Source organism: Euprymna scolopes, chromosome 30 (genome assembly GCF_053919585.1).
Source record: "Euprymna scolopes isolate OS-2025 chromosome 30, ASM5391958v1, whole genome shotgun sequence".
NCBI classification, from domain to species: Eukaryota; Metazoa; Mollusca; class Cephalopoda; order Sepiida; family Sepiolidae; genus Euprymna; species Euprymna scolopes.
The window spans coordinates 92,135,697-92,159,042 of NC_136511.1; the positions used below are offsets into that span (position 1 = coordinate 92,135,697).

The following is a 23,346-nucleotide window of genomic DNA, read 5'->3' on the forward strand; positions in this document are numbered from 1 at the left end:
CCAAATTGTAGTTAGGTGATTTCATAATCCTTTACCATGTATATATCCAAATTGTAGTTAGGTGATTTCATAATCCTTTACCATGTATATATCCAAATTGTAGTTAGGTGATTTCATAATCCTTTACCATGTATATATCCAAATTGTAGTTAGGTGATTTCATAATCCTTTACCATGTATATATCCAAATTGTAGTTAGGTGATTTCATAATCCTTTACCATGTATATATCCAAATTGTAGTTAGGTGATTTCATAATCCTTTACCATGTATATATCCAAATTGTAGTTAGGTGATTTCATAATCCTTTACCATGTATATATCCAAATTGTAGTTAGGTGATTTCATAATCCTTTACCATGTATATATCCAAATTGTAGTTAGGTGATTTCATAATCCTTTACCATGTATATATCCAAATTGTAGTTAGGTGATTTCATAATCCTTTACCATGTATATATCCAAATTGTAGTTAGGTGATTTCATAATCCTTTACCATGTATATATCCAAATTGTAGTTAGGTGATTTCATAATCCTTTACCATGTATATATCCAAATTGTAGTTAGGTGATTTCATAATCCTTTACCATGTATATATCCAAATTGTAGTTAGGTGATTTCATAATCCTTTACCATGTATATATCCAAATTGTAGTTAGGTGATTTCATAATCCTTTACCATGTATATATCCAAATTGTAGTTAGGTGATTTCATAATCCTTTACCATGTATATATCCAAATTGTAGTTAGGTGATTTCATAATCCTTTACCATGTATATATCCAAATTGTAGTTAGGTGATTTCATAATCCTTTACCATGTATATATCCAAATTAGTTAGGTGATTTCATAATCCTTTACCATGTATATATCCAAATTGTAGTTAGGTGATTTCATAATCCTTTACCATGTATATATCCAAATTAGTTAGGTGATTTCATAATCCTTTACCATGTATATATCCAAATTGTAGTTAGGTGATTTCATAATCCTTTACCATGTATATATCCAAATTGTAGTTAGGTGATTTCATAATCCTTTACCATGTATATATCCAAATTGTAGTTAGGTGATTTCATAATCCTTTACCATGTATATATCCAAATTTAGTTAGGTGATTTCATAATCCTTTACCATGTATATATCCAAATTGTAGTTAGGTGATTTCATAATCCTTTACCATGTATATATCCAAATTGTAGTTAGGTGATTTCATAATCCTTTACCATGTATATATCCAAATTGTAGTTAGGTGATTTCATAATCCTTTACCATGTATATATCCAAATTGTAGTTAGGTGATTTCATAATCCTTTACCATGTATATATCCAAATTGTAGTTAGGTGATTTCATAATCCTTTACCATGTATATATCCAAATTGTAGTTAGGTGATTTCATAATCCTTTACCATGTATATATCCAAATTGTAGTTAGGTGATTTCATAATCCTTTACCATGTATATATCCAAATTGTAGTTAGGTGATTTCATAATCCTTTACCATGTATATATCCAAATTGTAGTTAGGTGATTTCATAATCCTTTACCATGTATATATCCAAATTGTAGTTAGGTGATTTCATAATCCTTTACCATGTATATATCCAAATTGTAGTTAGGTGATTTCATAATCCTTTACCATGTATATATCCAAATTGTAGTTAGGTGATTTCATAATCCTTTACCATGTATATATCCAAATTGTAGTTAGGTGATTTCATAATCCTTTACCATGTATATATCCAAATTGTAGTTAGGTGATTTCATAATCCTTTACCATGTATATATCCAAATTGTAGTTAGGTGATTTCATAATCCTTTACCATGTATATATCCAAATTGTAGTTAGGTGATTTCATAATCCTTTACCATGTATATATCCAAATTGTAGTTAGGTGATTTCATAATCCTTTACCATGTATATATCCAAATTGTAGTTAGGTGATTTCATAATCCTTTACCATGTATATATCCAAATTGTAGTTAGGTGATTTCATAATCCTTTACCATGTATATATCCAAATTGTAGTTAGGTGATTTCATAATCCTTTACCATGTATATATCCAAATTGTAGTTAGGTGATTTCATAATCCTTTACCATGTATATATCCAAATTGTAGTTAGGTGATTTCATAATCCTTTACCATGTATATATCCAAATTGTAGTTAGGTGATTTCATAATCCTTTACCATGTATATATCCAAATTGTAGTTAGGTGATTTCATAATCCTTTACCATGTATATATCCAAATTGTAGTTAGGTGATTTCATAATCCTTTACCATGTATATATCCAAATTGTAGTTAGGTGATTTCATAATCCTTTACCATGTATATATCCAAATTGTAGTTAGGTGATTTCATAATCCTTTACCATGTATATATCCAAATTTAGTTAGGTGATTTCATAATCCTTTACCATGTATATATCCAAATTGTAGTTAGGTGATTTCATAATCCTTTACCATGTATATATCCAAATTAGTTAGGTGATTTCATAATCCTTTACCATGTATATATCCAAATTGTAGTTAGGTGATTTCATAATCCTTTACCATGTATATATCCAAATTGTAGTTAGGTGATTTCATAATCCTTTACCATGTATATATCCAAATTGTAGTTAGGTGATTTCATAATCCTTTACCATGTATATATCCAAATTGTAGTTAGGTGATTTCATAATCCTTTACCATGTATATATCCAAATTGTAGTTAGGTGATTTCATAATCCTTTACCATGTATATATCCAAATTGTAGTTAGGTGATTTCATAATCCTTTACCATGTATATATCCAAATTGTAGTTAGGTGATTTCATAATCCTTTACCATGTATATATCCAAATTGTAGTTAGGTGATTTCATAATCCTTTACCATGTATATATCCAAATTGTAGTTAGGTGATTTCATAATCCTTTACCATGTATATATCCAAATTGTAGTTAGGTGATTTCATAATCCTTTACCATGTATATATCCAAATTGTAGTTAGGTGATTTCATAATCCTTTACCATGTATATATCCAAATTGTAGTTAGGTGATTTCATAATCCTTTACCATGTATATATCCAAATTGTAGTTAGGTGATTTCATAATCCTTTACCATGTATATATCCAAATTGTAGTTAGGTGATTTCATAATCCTTTACCATGTATATATCCAAATTGTAGTTAGGTGATTTCATAATCCTTTACCATGTATATATCCAAATTGTAGTTAGGTGATTTCATAATCCTTTACCATGTATATATCCAAATTGTAGTTAGGTGATTTCATAATCCTTTACCATGTATATATCCAAATTGTAGTTAGGTGATTTCATAATCCTTTACCATGTATATATCCAAATTGTAGTTAGGTGATTTCATAATCCTTTACCATGTATATATCCAAATTGTAGTTAGGTGATTTCATAATCCTTTACCATGTATATATCCAAATTGTAGTTAGGTGATTTCATAATCCTTTACCATGTATATATCCAAATTGTAGTTAGGTGATTTCATAATCCTTTACCATGTATATATCCAAATTGTAGTTAGGTGATTTCATAATCCTTTACCATGTATATATCCAAATTGTAGTTAGGTGATTTCATAATCCTTTACCATGTATATATCCAAATTGTAGTTAGGTGATTTCATAATCCTTTACCATGTATATATCCAAATTGTAGTTAGGTGATTTCATAATCCTTTACCATGTATATATCCAAATTGTAGTTAGGTGATTTCATAATCCTTTACCATGTATATATCCAAATTGTAGTTAGGTGATTTCATAATCCTTTACCATGTATATATCCAAATTGTAGTTAGGTGATTTCATAATCCTTTACCATGTATATATCCAAATTGTAGTTAGGTGATTTCATAATCCTTTACCATGTATATATCCAAATTGTAGTTAGGTGATTTCATAATCCTTTACCATGTATATATCCAAATTGTAGTTAGGTGATTTCATAATCCTTTACCATGTATATATCCAAATTGTAGTTAGGTGATTTCATAATCCTTTACCATGTATATATCCAAATTGTAGTTAGGTGATTTCATAATCCTTTACCATGTATATATCCAAATTGTAGTTAGGTGATTTCATAATCCTTTACCATGTATATATCCAAATTGTAGTTAGGTGATTTCATAATCCTTTACCATGTATATATCCAAATTGTAGTTAGGTGATTTCATAATCCTTTACCATGTATATATCCAAATTGTAGTTAGGTGATTTCATAATCCTTTACCATGTATATATCCAAATTGTAGTTAGGTGATTTCATAATCCTTTACCATGTATATATCCAAATTGTAGTTAGGTGATTTCATAATCCTTTACCATGTATATATCCAAATTGTAGTTAGGTGATTTCATAATCCTTTACCATGTATATATCCAAATTGTAGTTAGGTGATTTCATAATCCTTTACCATGTATATATCCAAATTGTAGTTAGGTGATTTCATAATCCTTTACCATGTATATATCCAAATTGTAGTTAGGTGATTTCATAATCCTTTACCATGTATATATCCAAATTGTAGTTAGGTGATTTCATAATCCTTTACCATGTATATATCCAAATTGTAGTTAGGTGATTTCATAATCCTTTACCATGTATATATCCAAATTGTAGTTAGGTGATTTCATAATCCTTTACCATGTATATATCCAAATTGTAGTTAGGTGATTTCATAATCCTTTACCATGTATATATCCAAATTGTAGTTAGGTGATTTCATAATCCTTTACCATGTATATATCCAAATTGTAGTTAGGTGATTTCATAATCCTTTACCATGTATATATCCAAATTGTAGTTAGGTGATTTCATAATCCTTTACCATGTATATATCCAAATTGTAGTTAGGTGATTTCATAATCCTTTACCATGTATATATCCAAATTGTAGTTAGGTGATTTCATAATCCTTTACCATGTATATATCCAAATTGTAGTTAGGTGATTTCATAATCCTTTACCATGTATATATCCAAATTGTAGTTAGGTGATTTCATAATCCTTTACCATGTATATATCCAAATTGTAGTTAGGTGATTTCATAATCCTTTACCATGTATATATCCAAATTGTAGTTAGGTGATTTCATAATCCTTTACCATGTATATATCCAAATTGTAGTTAGGTGATTTCATAATCCTTTACCATGTATATATCCAAATTGTAGTTAGGTGATTTCATAATCCTTTACCATGTATATATCCAAATTGTAGTTAGGTGATTTCATAATCCTTTACCATGTATATATCCAAATTGTAGTTAGGTGATTTCATAATCCTTTACCATGTATATATCCAAATTGTAGTTAGGTGATTTCATAATCCTTTACCATGTATATATCCAAATTGTAGTTAGGTGATTTCATAATCCTTTACCATGTATATATCCAAATTGTAGTTAGGTGATTTCATAATCCTTTACCATGTATATATCCAAATTGTAGTTAGGTGATTTCATAATCCTTTACCATGTATATATCCAAATTGTAGTTAGGTGATTTCATAATCCTTTACCATGTATATATCCAAATTGTAGTTAGGTGATTTCATAATCCTTTACCATGTATATATCCAAATTGTAGTTAGGTGATTTCATAATCCTTTACCATGTATATATCCAAATTGTAGTTAGGTGATTTCATAATCCTTTACCATGTATATATCCAAATTGTAGTTAGGTGATTTCATAATCCTTTACCATGTATATATCCAAATTGTAGTTAGGTGATTTCATAATCCTTTACCATGTATATATCCAAATTGTAGTTAGGTGATTTCATAATCCTTTACCATGTATATATCCAAATTGTAGTTAGGTGATTTCATAATCCTTTACCATGTATATATCCAAATTGTAGTTAGGTGATTTCATAATCCTTTACCATGTATATATCCAAATTGTAGTTAGGTGATTTCATAATCCTTTACCATGTATATATCCAAATTGTAGTTAGGTGATTTCATAATCCTTTACCATGTATATATCCAAATTGTAGTTAGGTGATTTCATAATCCTTTACCATGTATATATCCAAATTGTAGTTAGGTGATTTCATAATCCTTTACCATGTATATATCCAAATTGTAGTTAGGTGATTTCATAATCCTTTACCATGTATATATCCAAATTGTAGTTAGGTGATTTCATAATCCTTTACCATGTATATATCCAAATTGTAGTTAGGTGATTTCATAATCCTTTACCATGTATATATCCAAATTGTAGTTAGGTGATTTCATAATCCTTTACCATGTATATATCCAAATTGTAGTTAGGTGATTTCATAATCCTTTACCATGTATATATCCAAATTGTAGTTAGGTGATTTCATAATCCTTTACCATGTATATATCCAAATTGTAGTTAGGTGATTTCATAATCCTTTACCATGTATATATCCAAATTGTAGTTAGGTGATTTCATAATCCTTTACCATGTATATATCCAAATTGTAGTTAGGTGATTTCATAATCCTTTACCATGTATATATCCAAATTGTAGTTAGGTGATTTCATAATCCTTTACCATGTATATATCCAAATTGTAGTTAGGTGATTTCATAATCCTTTACCATGTATATATCCAAATTGTAGTTAGGTGATTTCATAATCCTTTACCATGTATATATCCAAATTGTAGTTAGGTGATTTCATAATCCTTTACCATGTATATATCCAAATTGTAGTTAGGTGATTTCATAATCCTTTACCATGTATATATCCAAATTGTAGTTAGGTGATTTCATAATCCTTTACCATGTATATATCCAAATTGTAGTTAGGTGATTTCATAATCCTTTACCATGTATATATCCAAATTGTAGTTAGGTGATTTCATAATCCTTTACCATGTATATATCCAAATTGTAGTTAGGTGATTTCATAATCCTTTACCATGTATATATCCAAATTGTAGTTAGGTGATTTCATAATCCTTTACCATGTATATATCCAAATTGTAGTTAGGTGATTTCATAATCCTTTACCATGTATATATCCAAATTGTAGTTAGGTGATTTCATAATCCTTTACCATGTATATATCCAAATTGTAGTTAGGTGATTTCATAATCCTTTACCATGTATATATCCAAATTGTAGTTAGGTGATTTCATAATCCTTTACCATGTATATATCCAAATTGTAGTTAGGTGATTTCATAATCCTTTACCATGTATATATCCAAATTGTAGTTAGGTGATTTCATAATCCTTTACCATGTATATATCCAAATTGTAGTTAGGTGATTTCATAATCCTTTACCATGTATATATCCAAATTGTAGTTAGGTGATTTCATAATCCTTTACCATGTATATATCCAAATTGTAGTTAGGTGATTTCATAATCCTTTACCATGTATATATCCAAATTGTAGTTAGGTGATTTCATAATCCTTTACCATGTATATATCCAAATTGTAGTTAGGTGATTTCATAATCCTTTACCATGTATATATCCAAATTGTAGTTAGGTGATTTCATAATCCTTTACCATGTATATATCCAAATTGTAGTTAGGTGATTTCATAATCCTTTACCATGTATATATCCAAATTGTAGTTAGGTGATTTCATAATCCTTTACCATGTATATATCCAAATTGTAGTTAGGTGATTTCATAATCCTTTACCATGTATATATCCAAATTGTAGTTAGGTGATTTCATAATCCTTTACCATGTATATATCCAAATTGTAGTTAGGTGATTTCATAATCCTTTACCATGTATATATCCAAATTGTAGTTAGGTGATTTCATAATCCTTTACCATGTATATATCCAAATTGTAGTTAGGTGATTTCATAATCCTTTACCATGTATATATCCAAATTAGTTAGGTGATTTCATAATCCTTTACCATGTATATATCCAAATTGTAGTTAGGTGATTTCATAATCCTTTACCATGTATATATCCAAATTAGTTAGGTGATTTCATAATCCTTTACCATGTATATATCCAAATTGTAGTTAGGTGATTTCATAATCCTTTACCATGTATATATCCAAATTGTAGTTAGGTGATTTCATAATCCTTTACCATGTATATATCCAAATTGTAGTTAGGTGATTTCATAATCCTTTACCATGTATATATCCAAATTAGTTAGGTGATTTCATAATCCTTTACCATGTATATATCCAAATTGTAGTTAGGTGATTTCATAATCCTTTACCATGTATATATCCAAATTGTAGTTAGGTGATTTCATAATCCTTTACCATGTATATATCCAAATTGTAGTTAGGTGATTTCATAATCCTTTACCATGTATATATCCAAATTGTAGTTAGGTGATTTCATAATCCTTTACCATGTATATATCCAAATTAGTTAGGTGATTTCATAATCCTTTACCATGTATATATCCAAATTGTAGTTAGGTGATTTCATAATCCTTTACCATGTATATATCCAAATTGTAGTTAGGTGATTTCATAATCCTTTACCATGTATATATCCAAATTGTAGTTAGGTGATTTCATAATCCTTTACCATGTATATATCCAAATTGTAGTTAGGTGATTTCATAATCCTTTACCATGTATATATCCAAATTGTAGTTAGGTGATTTCATAATCCTTTACCATGTATATATCCAAATTGTAGTTAGGTGATTTCATAATCCTTTACCATGTATATATCCAAATTGTAGTTAGGTGATTTCATAATCCTTTACCATGTATATATCCAAATTGTAGTTAGGTGATTTCATAATCCTTTACCATGTATATATCCAAATTGTAGTTAGGTGATTTCATAATCCTTTACCATGTATATATCCAAATTGTAGTTAGGTGATTTCATAATCCTTTACCATGTATATATCCAAATTGTAGTTAGGTGATTTCATAATCCTTTACCATGTATATATCCAAATTGTAGTTAGGTGATTTCATAATCCTTTACCATGTATATATCCAAATTGTAGTTAGGTGATTTCATAATCCTTTACCATGTATATATCCAAATTGTAGTTAGGTGATTTCATAATCCTTTACCATGTATATATCCAAATTGTAGTTAGGTGATTTCATAATCCTTTACCATGTATATATCCAAATTGTAGTTAGGTGATTTCATAATCCTTTACCATGTATATATCCAAATTAGTTAGGTGATTTCATAATCCTTTACCATGTATATATCCAAATTAGTTAGGTGATTTCATAATCCTTTACCATGTATATATCCAAATTGTAGTTAGGTGATTTCATAATCCTTTACCATGTATATATCCAAATTGTAGTTAGGTGATTTCATAATCCTTTACCATGTATATATCCAAATTGTAGTTAGGTGATTTCATAATCCTTTACCATGTATATATCCAAATTGTAGTTAGGTGATTTCATAATCCTTTACCATGTATATATCCAAATTGTAGTTAGGTGATTTCATAATCCTTTACCATGTATATATCCAAATTGTAGTTAGGTGATTTCATAATCCTTTACCATGTATATATCCAAATTGTAGTTAGGTGATTTCATAATCCTTTACCATGTATATATCCAATTGAAACAAAGCATGTTTTACAAAATTCCTATGGATCCCTGTTATTCAAATACCTCAACTTGTATTTAGGCATTTCGGAATCCTTTACCAGCTCCCTAGTCCTTGCAGTGTCTACTTGGTTTCTTTACAATACAAAAAAAACTGGAATTGTCATGGCTCTTTTTCAGTTTTGCGTGAGTTGACTTGAGCACATGGCATGCAGGTTGTGAAAAACCAGTAAAATAATCCAACTCCGACGGTATATATATATAAACAATATATATATAATTTATTACGGCAGCTAATACATTAATTGAATAAATATGCAACACACTCACGACTAGAGTTTAACGGTTAACAAACACATAAACATTACGACGCCATATTGAAAAGAAAAGTTTGTTAACTCTGCCTTTTTATAAGGGTGATAACTTAACAAATTATATGCATATTAATGCCAATATAAAGGGAGACAACTTAACAAATTCATCTGTAAAAGATTTTTTTTTAATTATTTTTAATTTCAATCATTCAAACTGCCTTGTTGTAAGACGCTTCCCAATAACCAAGGGGATGCACCCCGTTTAGTGAGGCAGTCTGCCAATTGTCTTCCTGTCTCTTGCCATCGGAACTCTTCAATCTGTCCATTTTCCACAAGTTCCTTAATACCACTGATTTTGATCCGTAATCGTTTTTCTTTGAGAGATTTTGTTGATTTGACCGCTTCATAGAGAGATTTACAATCAGTGACACAAATTATAGGTAGACTCTTGGGATTTGTTCTTCCTGTTGTCAATTCACCAAACAGGGTGGAGATGAAAACAGCCATATCAATAGCTTCAGACATTGAAATTGTTTCTGCAGCTAAGGTACTGTGGACAATCCGTCTGATTTTCTTTGAGTTCCACCAGATCAGTGAGACTTTCCCAGATGTCCCAGTGAGGAATATGACATAACCCCCCTGACTTCCACCATCAGGAAGATTTCCCAAAGCGGCATCACTAAATATCATCAAACATAACTGATCATTGTCACCAAGATGTTGATACTTCAATGATAACTTGGATGCCTTAGCTTTTCCAATAATTTTGTTGGCAGTTATCAGGTCTTTTATGGTGCTATGGTTAATATTAGTCGCTAGATTACAGACATCAAATAATAAGTCCGGTCGGCTCTGATGCGCTCACCACAACAATTGGCCGATCTTGGATCTGAGTGAATTTATCTCAATTTCTGTTAGCGGTGATTCATTTTCCATGGTCCTTGAGCAATCTATTGGAATGGATGATATAGTCGGTATATTTGTTTTGGTTTATTAATATTTCTGGACCATAGCAATTAAGCTCAATTCCACAGTATTTGAAGGCCTTACTATCCTCTTTTCCAATTTTAAATGCGCTGCATATTTTGCTGATGGTATTGTTGAATGTCTAGTCCCCTGACCAAATGAAGTCATCTACATGACATACAAAAACTCCAGCTAGGTTACCAGATTTACTAATCTAGTAGAAAACTGTAGGGTCCATTTGGGACATTACACCGCCATTTTCAATCATAACTGATTTCACTTTATTATACCACTGCAGAGAAGCATCACTCAGTCCATAGACGCACTTATTTAGCCGCCATATCTTGTCACTGAAAGCTTCTTTGGGTGATCTGATGTATATTTCCCTATCCATAGTGTGACCCTGCAAAAAGGCAGTTTTTATGTCTATGGAGTGTAGACTCCATTAATTTTGGGCTGCTAATTCCATAATAAATCTTAAGGATTCATGAGCACAGGTTGGTGAATCCTTTTGAATGTCATTCTTGGGTTCTTCAAAACCTCTAGCGACCAGCCTTGCTTTTTGCATAACCTCATTAGGTGTGTTTTTTAAACTACACACCCAGCGCGTAGGTATGCATTTCAGTCCTGCATCATCTATTTCAGTAAAAACATTGTTTTGTTTCCAGCTGTCAAGTTCTCTTTTCTTGGCCTCATCGAATTCTCTACCTGCCACCATAATTATAGTGTCTCCTTCTGTGGGTCCTATCAGTGGTTCTGCCAAATTAAGATCCGTGACTTTACTTAAATCTACCAACATCTCTTCATTTTCCAAGTTTACTGGCCTTTGGATTTTCACATTAAACCAATGTTTGTTTCTGCCGGTGGCTTTTCCAGCCCGACTTATTATTTCTGCCTGTATTTGCCCATTGCTTCCCTTTTGGCTGTATGTGATGATGTTACCAGGCTTTATCTTGGCTATAGGATCGGATTGTGGGTCATTTTTTGTCTCAACCTCAGCTGTTTCAGTATATTTCTTATCAGATGTTTCATAATTATAGTCCTGGCTATCAGAGGTTCTTGATGCTACTGAAATTTCATTAGAGTTTACATCCGCAAGTGGCGAGTTACACAAACGCAATCTGCATTTATGTACTCTCACAAGCAATGCACCATGTCTGAAAAATACCACAGGACCATCCTGACCAATGACAACACCTGGACCCTTCCATTCTTGATTGTCTGGTCTTTTGTAATAAACTTTATCCCCCGGTGAGCAGAGATCAGGTGTGGGGCGCGTTTGTTTCCTTAAGGCCCTCCTAATTTTCTCAGATGATTCGGCTTTGATAAAAGCCTGTCGTGCAGCATGCAATCCATTTATGTTGTTTTTTACAACTTCACTTGTGGTGGTCCCTTCTAGTGCAGGTGGTATATCAATAAGGATCGTGGGAATGTTTGGATTTCTTCCAAAAACTATCTGATAAGGGCTATATCCATGTACGTTTTGTAACAAATTCTTTGCCATAATGGCCCAATTTAGTGCTGTTTCCCAATCCAGAGTGTAGTCGGACCTCAACTTCAATAATATTTCAGTTAGTATCTGATTGTGTCGTTCCAATAGACCATTACTCCAGGGTGAATATGCAGCAGTGGTAGAGATGTCTATGTTAAAATTTTCAGCCATATCTTTCATTTCAGCATTGTCGAACTCACCTCCCAGATCACTGAACATTTGTTTAGGTGCTTCATGGATACTAATCCAGCATTGAATGAATTTTTTTACAATTTTAGATGACTGCTTAGTGTTAGTGATGCAGCCCGCACTGAACCGGGAAAATTCATCTATGATATGCAAATACCATAGGTTAGGTTCGAGTTGATGAAGATCCATGGCTACAGTATGGTTGGAGTCATTAGCTAAGGAAAAACCAACAACTGGTCTTGGTGCAGGTTTTCTATACTTCCTACATATTTCACAATTGGCTACAATTTTTTCCAAAATTTTAGCCACCTCCACAACATCTGAGCCAGCAGACTTTAATAGCAGTTTTAATTTCTCAGCTGAGGCATGTCCAAACTGCCTGTGCAGTTTTTCTAAACTTTTTATTTTTTCTTTATTGGTCATGTTATCAACAATTAGCACATCGGAATGGGAGTTTCTTGTATGATGACCACTACCAAGAATATCTACACAGTAATGTCCACTAGATGTGAATTGTAGGTCCACTGGCTTCCCAAACATGACAGCTTTGTCTGAATTAAGATCCAGAACAGCTCCAGCCCTCTTCAACGAAGCTTTACTCAAAAGCAGAGGAATATCAGCTTGAATTACCTCAGCACTTATATTACACCTACTGGAACCTATTATCGCCGGTAGAGTTACCGGGGTAGAGGAGTTTATAATTTTTCCGTCGCCAAATCGGAAAGGTCTATTACTTCTCTTAATAATAATATCTTCTTGGTTGATATTCTTTTTATATTCATCCAACCATCTTTGGCCACAAACGGTCCGAGTACAAGCTGTGTCAATCACTGCCATGTTCAATGACTCAACTAAAAAAATTTTACTTTATCGTGTGAGAGAAGTGTGATGTTACACACTTCCATTTCTGTTTCTTTATGCTCCAATTCGTCTGTTTCGGTTAACCTAACAGCTTCACTTTTGTGGGGGCACTCTCTCCACAAATGCAAAACGCTCTGGCAAATAGAACATTTAGTAACTTTCCCATATCTGTTAGTAGGGTTCCCGTTTCTAAATCTATTAGAGTTTCCCGTATCTGATCTAGGAAAGTTACGGGATTTTTGTTTCCTTGATTTTGTTGCATATAAAGCGGTTTCCTGCTTTACAATAGGCTCCTCATTAGAAGGTATAACATTTGATTCTCCAAATATACGTTTTAATGCGGACTTCATGTTTTTATATTTCAATTCTGACGAAGCACACGCTGTCAATGCGAGTTGGCACTGTTGATAATCCAGGCCTGACTTATCTAATAGTTTAAAAGCTAGGATGGCATCCAGCAAAGTCATTTCAAACTTGGTACTTTTGAGATATCTCTGGTCGAATTCTATAATATATTCAGAGATACTCATGTTTTCAGGCCGCTGGAATTTATCAAAGTTTTGGTAAGCCTCGTACATAGAGTCTAGAGAATCCTTTAAAAACAAATTGTCTAATACATTAATAAGATTCGACATACCTTCGTCTGTGTTGAGTTCTTCCACTTCAATTCCCATAGCTGCCCGTTTTGCATTTCCGTTAAGTGAAAGGCTAACAGCCAATGCCTGTTTGTTCTTTGGTAAATCCGTCATCATTGTCCAAATCTTTATTTCATTTTTCCAGCATGGGTAGTCATTCTCATCAAATCTAGGGGGATTTTTGTAGTTAACGGCCATTTCCTCTTTGTGGTCGTTCGTTAAAAAAAAACTTAAATTATTGTTCCGTAGATCGTTTTCGCTCGCAACTATGGACAGCTACCATGAAAAACCAGTAAAATAATCCAACTCCGACGGTATATATATAATTTATTACGGCAGCTAATACATTAATTGAATAAATATGCAGCACACTCACGACTAGAGTTTAACGGTTAACAAACACATAAACATTACGACGCCATATTGAAAAGAAAAGTTTGTTAACTCTGCCTTTTTATAAGGGAGATAACTTAACAAATTATATGCATATTAATGCCAATATAAAGGGAGACAACTTAACAGGTTGATATGCCAAAAATTCATATTATAGCTCAGTGAAGTATAATGGGGGGGGGGGTCACCTCAAATACATAAACGGAATGTTTAAGAAAGATTATCGCTACAGTCCTCTGTCTCTACTCTCGTTGCCTTCTCTCCTGCCTGATCGGTAATAATCTCCCAGCACCGAGAAATGAACATCGTTTTATAGTTTCCATCTTCACGCACACACGAGATTATGTGAGAACGGACAAAATAAAAATGCTGGCTGCCATGTTTGTTCTTCCTTTTCTTCGCCTGAACTCACTCGCTGAGCACCCACGGTAAGACTTGTCTTTCTTGCTTCCCACATGCCTCCCTGATCTCAAGATCACATTTCGTAGTCTCTCATCCACTGTGGCGGTCGCCTCTCTCTACTTGGCCTCTGAGGTGTCTCGTCCTCCTCCTGTGGCTGCACACTCCCCTCCACTGCTTCGCCCTCCACTGGTCTGACGTCGAGAATGTGCCTCGGAACTCCTTCCACCAGAATATTGTTACTAGTGTTTCTCCCAGTCACGCGACCTCTACTCCATTGTGTGGTGCAGCGCCATTCACCCATACCTCGTTCCCGAGTTTAATTGTCCCTGTGGCCTCTACTTCTCGGCTTGCCGGCTCCACCCTGGAATGTCTCCAGGAATATGCAAACGTTGACAGTTGCAGGACCGTCTCTGGTACTTGTCCCAGTTTAGGCGACATGTTATACCAGAAGATGGCTTGCTCAGGTGAGGTGCCTCCTCTTTCCGCAACTGCCTTTATGGTGCGGTTGTTTCTCTCCACGATCCTGTTGCCACTGGGTCTGTAGGCAGCTCTGAAAAATTGTTGGATCTTCCATTTCTTCAGTACTTCTGTCACTGCTACTGACTAGAATGCAGTCACGTTGTCGGTTAACAACTCTTCCACGGGGCCTCGCTCCAAAAACACCTCATCAAAGATTGCCGCTATTTCATTGCCTGTTCCTCCACGTAGCTTCTTCCATAGGGTAAATCGCCCGGGCCCACAGTCAATCATGATCAGGTAAAGTCTACCTCTGTAATGGGTGACATCGCATGCCAGTCTCTCCCAGGTCCCACACACCTCCAATTGGCCAGCTTCATGCGTGCTTGGAGCAGGATCAATCGACTGACATCTGTCGCATGTCCTGACCACTTGCCTCACTTGCTCCTTGGTGATCCTTGGGTCGGCTTTTTTCACTAAGTACCGTCCTCTCTACCCCCATATGATGCAAATTGTGCAGTTCTCGCACGCCAACATCATCTAGATCCGATGCAGCAACAACATCTTCCTTTGGCAACAGCCAACTCTTCTTCACTCTCGTGAGAGCATCTGCTCAGTTCTTTTCAGAAGCCACCATGTCTACGCGAAGCTTCAAACAAAACTCTTGCATCAGCTCAGCCAGCACCCCAAGCCTGCGCTTCACTAACATCTCCGCAGCCCCTTTCGTTTTTATCCTTTTTTCACTTGAAATGAGAGACTTTAGCCAAGCAAACACCGTGGCAGAGTCTGTTTTGATGCAGATGTCACGTAGTCCCCATTTCAAGGCCAGATTGACTCCTTTTATTGTCGCGTCTAATTCCGCCACATTGATGTGGCTGACGTCATTCTTTTTCCTCAACCAGGCTGCATCTTCTGCAACTACTCTTCCAATTTCCAAAACGACCCCTGTTGCAATGCTGCTCGCATCGCACCACACGACTCCATCCAATGTTCGCGGTACATTCCAGGCTCCCCGGACTGGGTCTTGCCGTTCTGCTTCTTTCAGGAGCTCTTCCATCATGGCGACCGTTCTTTCTCCCACCTTATCATTCCATCCTCGTCCTTCGGCGTGTCTCTTTATGTAGCTGCATGCTGGTTTAAGCCTTTCCGCATATGGAAAAAAGTTCACGTCTGTTGAGCTCCTGCTTCAGTTGTGGGATCTCGTTTCCCCTGCGAAACTCTAGGCCGCGTGACGCACCTCGTTTCAGTTTTAGGCCCAAAGCAGCCCCTCTGTCTAGTTTTTCCGGCTCTTTGGCGACCAACCCGAACCTCTTCAAATGAGCCACCACCTCCTTGGCAGTTACCACAGTCTCATTCACCAGAATTTCGTCTATGTATGAGCTCACTACCCCATCTCCCTTTCCCATTGTCTCCAGAATCTTCCTGAGGATAGTTGACATAATCTTGGGTGCCGAAATTAACCCGAACCCCACTCGCGTAAGGCAATAGGTTTTGCCTTTGTACTTGACTAACTGATATTTCCAGAGCTTCTTGGCAACATGGAGTTGCAAATAGGCAGATTTTAGATCTACCAACGTAGATGCGCCATTCATCTGCCTCCATTCCCTAATGGTCTCACTGCACACATCTACGGTGTTGCCTCCCGTATGGCACTTAACATGGCCGTTCAGCTCTCGGAAATCCAGGACCGGTCTTACTTTCTCTTTAGTTGTTTGCAGAACGGCCATCAACGGCAAAATGCCCGACTCCACATCATCCGTCCAAGGCATCAGTATCCCCTCCTCAATCCATCGGTCGACTTCCTGCTCAAACTCCTTTCTCGCCCCCTCCTCTAAGCGAATTTGTGTAGCACGCCACCCTGTTTGTCAGCGATAGCGCTTGATGTTTCCATGCCCACTCCACCGTCCACCGCTCTCCGTCGAATTCGGCTCAGAAGTCCTGATCTTTGATCGACAATTTTCTTTCCTCCCCGGCCTTGTTGATCCCTCTGGGGGCGTTCTCCGTCACCGCGCACTCAGCTAGTCCGAACCTCACGTTGTCACATGTGATGGTAACACCTCCAAGGCGGCATATAACATCCATTCCAATGATGGCTTTGTGTTGCATGCCACCCCGTTTGTGTATTTGAGGTGACCCCCCCTCCATTATACTTCAAGCTATTTCGGCAATGGCCAACGCAGGCTTAAACAACATGATTAAGCCTTTTAATTCGACGGAGAGCAGTGGACGAGAAGTTATGGCCCTGATTGACACTGGCTGCACGACTACCATGGTGCACACTACCCTGGTCGGAAGATGGAAAGGGAAAGGTGAAGTAGTGCCATTCGATGGGTCGCGAGTGAAGTGTCGAGGGAGGAAGACCATCACTATTGATATTGCTGAACGTCGGATGAGGGTCCATGCAATTGTCACTGATCGCCTGGTGCCTGGCGTCCAAGCCATCATTGGAATGGATGTTATATGCCGCCTTGGAGGTGTTACCATCACATGTAACAACGTGAGGTTCGGACTAGCTGAGTGCGCGGTGACGGAGAACGCCCCCAGAGGGATCAACAAGACCGGGGAGGAAAGAAAATTGTCGATCAAAGATCAGGACTTCCGAGCCGCAATAGCTTGAAGTATAATGGGGGGGGGTCACCTCAAATACACAAACGGAATGTTCAAGAAAGATTATCGCTACAGTCCTCTGTCTCTACTCTCATTGCCTTCTCTCCTGCCTGATCGGGAATAATCTCCCAGCACCGAGAAATGAACATCGTTTTATAGTTTCCATCTTCACGCACACACAAGATTACGCGAGAACGGACAAAATAAAAATGCTGGCCGCCATGTTTGTTCTTCCTTTTCTTCGCCTGAACTCACTCACTGAGCACTCACGGTAAGACGTCTTTCTTGCTTCTAACCACACTCAGTTAACAAGACTTGGAGGTTTGGGGGTCATAAGTACTCGCTAATGCATAGAATGATTCTCTGAAAATATTTTTGTCGCTAATGCTTTTTGTTTTTCGAGCTAATACTGTTCCATTCTACCTCCTTGAATCACCCTTCATTATAATCTTTCTTTTCTCTAAGAAGAGAGAGAAGAGCATGAGAGAGAGATGGGTTGCAGTTTATCTGTTTGGACTGTTCCCACTATCACTTTATCTTGTGGGCAGATATAGAGTTGGGATATCAGCTGACTGTCTGGTAACTCTGAGAATGGGAGATCGTCTAGCCTTTTCTGCATTATAGCCTCATGATTTTACATCACAGTATTTCAATAAAAAGCAAAAGTAGTTTTCATTAAAAATGTTACTTATCACGTGATAACGTGCTGACTTGTTAGCTTATAACACTAAATGTTAAGTATTTTAATGCTTGCATACATGAAAAATTAAAACGCACGTTCACTAAACACAAAACAAAAAATAGTGAGCAGCATTTTGTGCTGCAGTAGTACACAACTGTACTAATCTAAATGAAGCATCGGATATATGCTCTCAGAAATAAATTGTGATGTGTTCATATTTTGCCATATAACATAAATTTACCGACAAAAGCATATATTGTTGACAAGGAAAGGGAGGTAGGTTATCTACAAATGCAACCATTGATTCATCATAAACCTCATTGGTTAAGTTGTATAAGGTGACGTCAGCTATTAACTGTGCCCCATAATAGGCAAGCGTTCAAATACATGACTCAATTTTCTTTGTGAATTTTCTGTCTCAAGTTGGATACATAATGAAAGAGAGCAATGTACATAATATATCCATATGTACACACACATATTTATAATAAGATAAACACCTATGATAACATATAAACACATATGTACACACACACATATTTATAATAAGATAAACACCTATGATAGCATAAACACATATGTACACACACACACACACACATATTTATAATAAGATAAACACCTATGATAACATATAAACACTTTACTAAAGCACATTTTTATTGAAATCTTAAGTGTTCACTTACTTCAGCATCCAGTTTCACTGGACGCAATGATTTCACCATTGTACCATGTTTCTGAAAACAAAAACAAACAAAAAAATCTTTGTGAGATCACTGAATATTTCGGTTTTTAATATCTTAAAAGCCTCAATTAGGACAACATCACTTATCATAGTTAAGGTAAGCTATTAAATGTCACAACAAAAATGTAGGCCAGAGATTTCATAAAATAAAGTTATACAAATCAAATTATATTTAAAATGTACATTATAAAATTAAAGATTATAAAATAGTTTTAAAAAAAGAAAATTCACAAACTTATATTGAATTTCGTGTTAACAATAATATTCTGTCTTATTGCCAAAGATGCTGCTAAGTGTTCGACTGTTGTGAGAAGGGAGAATATATCTGTCCTACAGAATAAAGAATTACCAACCTGAATCTGGAACTGGCTACAAGTGTGATTGCAGAAGATATTTCAACATTTTGCAAGAATTGCCACACTGGTGTCAGCAACGTAATTACGTTTCTATTGAAAAATCTAATATGAATGATCATTTCGATGAGACGATATTCAGGAAACTCTTGCTGATCATCAGCTCACATGCAAAATTTAGAGCAGGCTAAGAATCCTGTGGCCTAAGGGTAATCAGAGAAGTACCCGTTAGAAACTATTGTATATGATAATTGAACATGTTGTTATTTTATATGTAACTGGAGGTATTGGTTCATACCTTTCCGATTGTTCTTAGGAAACATATTTCTATAAATCCACATGTAGGAACATTTTTAAATCGCTATAAGCACTTACAAAATTTACTTTTGTAACTAATGTTATTAGATACATGGAGTTTTGTGTGAAATTTACAAAGCTAGATTTCAGCAATATCTTATATTATTATATGATGTTTTGAATCAATTTTCTACAATCCTGAAGATGGCTAGTACAATGTTGATGGAGCAAAAAGGAAACTTTAACTCACCCCAGGCCGAGGCAAAGACAAATAAACTTGTTTTTCCATTTTCCCTTGACAGACATCATTGACTTCCTTAACCAAAATAGAAAGTTCATTGATTTGTGCTTCCCAAGTTTTGGAAAATACATCAAGGTTTCCTTCTGCTATCCGACTGCTTGGATACTGGGCTAGAGTTTGTGCAGCATACAAAATCTTGAAAATAAAATGAAAAAGATAATTACAAATCACATCGCTAACAGAAGAAGTGAAGACAGTGTGAGAAGGAGTATGACAATTAGGGTACAAGCAGAAGAAGAGGTTGACTAAAGGATAAAAGTGCAACAAAGAGAGGTAGGTGAGTGTAATGAGACAGATTTGGAGGGAGGCAATTAGACTGGGAGATTTAATTGTAACAAACCTTTCTGTACATTGATTAAATCCAATTAAATATACACACAGATACAAAATTATAAAGTGAACATTTTAATAATCTTGAATTATAAAATCAATGAGGATGTAAAGGAAATAATGGATTCATACTTTTGTTTTATTATTTGCAAATTTGTTCTGAAGTAAAACAAAAAAGATGTATAAGAATGTATTTTTCTATGTTTATTTCATATTCATAACAATTAAACAATACCCATGTTTAGGTGTGACAATATTGGCAGGTTAAAAAAAACAAAAAGAACAAAAAAGGTTGATATACTATCGAAATTCAGACCAGTGAGAGAGAAAGAAGACGTTGAAAAAGAAGGCTGGAACTGTGTTAACGGTTCATTGATAAGAGGTATTGGGGGTGGAGGTTTTCAAAAAAGACTAGTTGAATTATGAGCTTGATCAATATTTGAAATAAGACACCAATGACTCAGTTTTCCAAAAATATATTAAATAGGCAATGAGAGGACCACACACATACACACACTGCTTTTAATTTAAATATCATCATTAACCCAGTTTTGTGCTTGAGATTGATTAGAAATTAAACAGAAAGTGCATTTGTGATTTTGAGGGCCACACCACAGATGGGGAAGAGAAAACTCCTATTCATGGTAGCAGGAAGAGGCAAAAATAAATAAATGAAGAAAAAGGAAAGAAAGGTATGTTGTAAATCATTCCAGTGTCATAAGGGTGGATCCTCAAACATTGAGAACCAGTAAAGGTGGCAAAAAATTTTGAGTTAAATTCTATTGGCAAAAGGGGCAGAGCTGTGGCCCCGGGTTTTCAATATAATACAGTCAAGCAGAATAGAGAAGACAGAAGACGGAGTGTGAAAAGTTAGAGAGAGACCCAACTGGATTGGCTGAGAGACTCCACTTTGCACCCCACTGGTCTGCAGGTTATTGAAAGTCTGACCAGCAAATTAGGATTTATGACAACTTGTAAATTGGCCAGATTGACTTTGCTTTCTCCCCACTGAATTGCATGTTGTTGATAAATTGATCTGCTGACTTAGTGTTGGTGACTGAACTTATAAATCACCCATAATTTACAAAGGGGTGTCATCCACGCACAAACATTAAGGAATTAAGTTGGGTCTTATGAAGAATTAGAGCTTTTGACTGTTTTCTATGAATAATTATTATTACGTTATCCAAAATACCAGTTGTTGATTTAAATGGCATCTATTTCCCAGTGATACAGTCCTTGGTTACTGATGCTGAATAAGCTACCCTTTTTGATCTTTAATAATGTGAGGAAATTACCAATTCGACAGACAGAACCTTTCAATACCCAAGGCCTTCGCCAGAGTGAACGCCAAATATGAAGAGATTAACCAGGACCCAAAACAGCCAAGTTTGGTGATGTCACTTACTGGATGCTCTTGGATTGGAGGAGTGAGTGCGGGTACATTTATTGGTGTGGCTATGACCAGGATATCACAATTTCATTATATGTTTGATCGGGATACAACGGATATTGTTTTTTTGTTGACAAATTTTTTCCCCAAAAGAAAAGAAAAAAAGAGAGACTGAAAAAGATAGACGTTTTTTTTATGAAGAGACTAAGAGTATAGCCAGACCATCGATTTTAGTCAATTGACTATACAATCAAAGGCCAGCTCACCAAAAGGTGCAACAAAAGACAACAAAAGGTGCAAAACAACCAGGAGGAAGGTAAGTCACTTTTTTTTAGTTCCTTTCTTCACTTTGTTCAGTTTTGTGCTTTATTTGTGCCTAATTTTAATTTTGTATTCAACTTTGAACCAAGTTGACAGTAGTTTTATAATATGGGCGGTAATATTAGTAGTAGTTAGATAAAATGATGGCGTCTCAATATAAGGTCATGGAAAATATGATAGAGGAAGATAAATCGGTGGGTGAAGAAAGCTTCTATGAATTTCTGACGAAAATGGAGAAACTACTATAGGGAATAAGAATATCTCCCTATGAGGAAAATGCCACTGGCCCAAGGGAATGGTTGGCAACAATAGAGAAGAAGGGTTTAGTATATGGGCTAACTGATTATGAAATGGTGCTGTTGGCTTGTGAAGAAACGATGGAGCCAGTATCTGATTTGATTTGCAACATTTACAAAACTAATCCAAGATTAACCTGGTCTGAACTTTGTAGGAGGTTAAAAAAAGAATATGCTGGTAAAAGGATCACAGTAGAACTCATACGAGAACTATCCCAATTAAGAATGCCCAACGGAGAGAGCATTGATGAACTGGTTCAGCGCATGCATAGGTTGGTACTTCTTGCATACCCAAAAGCGGAACACTAACACCATGAACATGACACTCTAGTCATTCTAGTCAATATGTTAATAGATACACGGCTGAATAGGCCAACCAAGATGGAGGTCCCAAGGAATAATCCACACACCTTAGAAGAAGTCCATATGCTGGCAAGGAACCATGTTTGGTTACAGCAGTGAATAGTGAGGGGTGAGGAGCAGCTGAGTACTCAATATTTATATAATACTTGTTTTACGTAATATATTTTGGCCCACTTTCTCCTAGATTATAATGGTCTCATCGTACGTCTAGTAAACCCTAGCAATTATTACCTAATTTTAGTCAGAATTCTAAATCAAATCATGTTTAAAATATTTGATGAACAGTATTTATAATTGTCCATTATTTACCTTGATGTTAGATCAAAGGACTTGCGATTTTTAATTTCTCTCCTTTTGGAATTTTGGATTATTTTTCATTGTGTTTTTTTTTAGTTCATTCAACTTTCTCCA

The 23,346-nt window shown here is 35.0% G+C and overlaps 1 protein-coding gene across 4 annotated transcripts in view; it reads right to left on the reverse strand.

The window, feature by feature from the left end:
- Nucleotides 1–23,346, reverse strand: part of LOC145254563 (alpha-catulin-like) — a 709,135-nt gene that overhangs the window by 50,347 nt on the left and 635,442 nt on the right. For all 4 annotated transcript variants that reach the window (XM_080113145.1, XM_080113148.1, XM_080113146.1 and 1 more), the window contains 2 exons: nucleotides 20,182–20,367; nucleotides 19,223–19,273 (listed from right to left, as the gene is read on the reverse strand). In XM_080113145.1, the coding sequence (XP_079969271.1) occupies nucleotides 19,223–19,273; nucleotides 20,182–20,367 (237 nt within the window). The remainder of the gene's footprint in view (nucleotides 1–19,222; nucleotides 19,274–20,181; nucleotides 20,368–23,346) is intronic.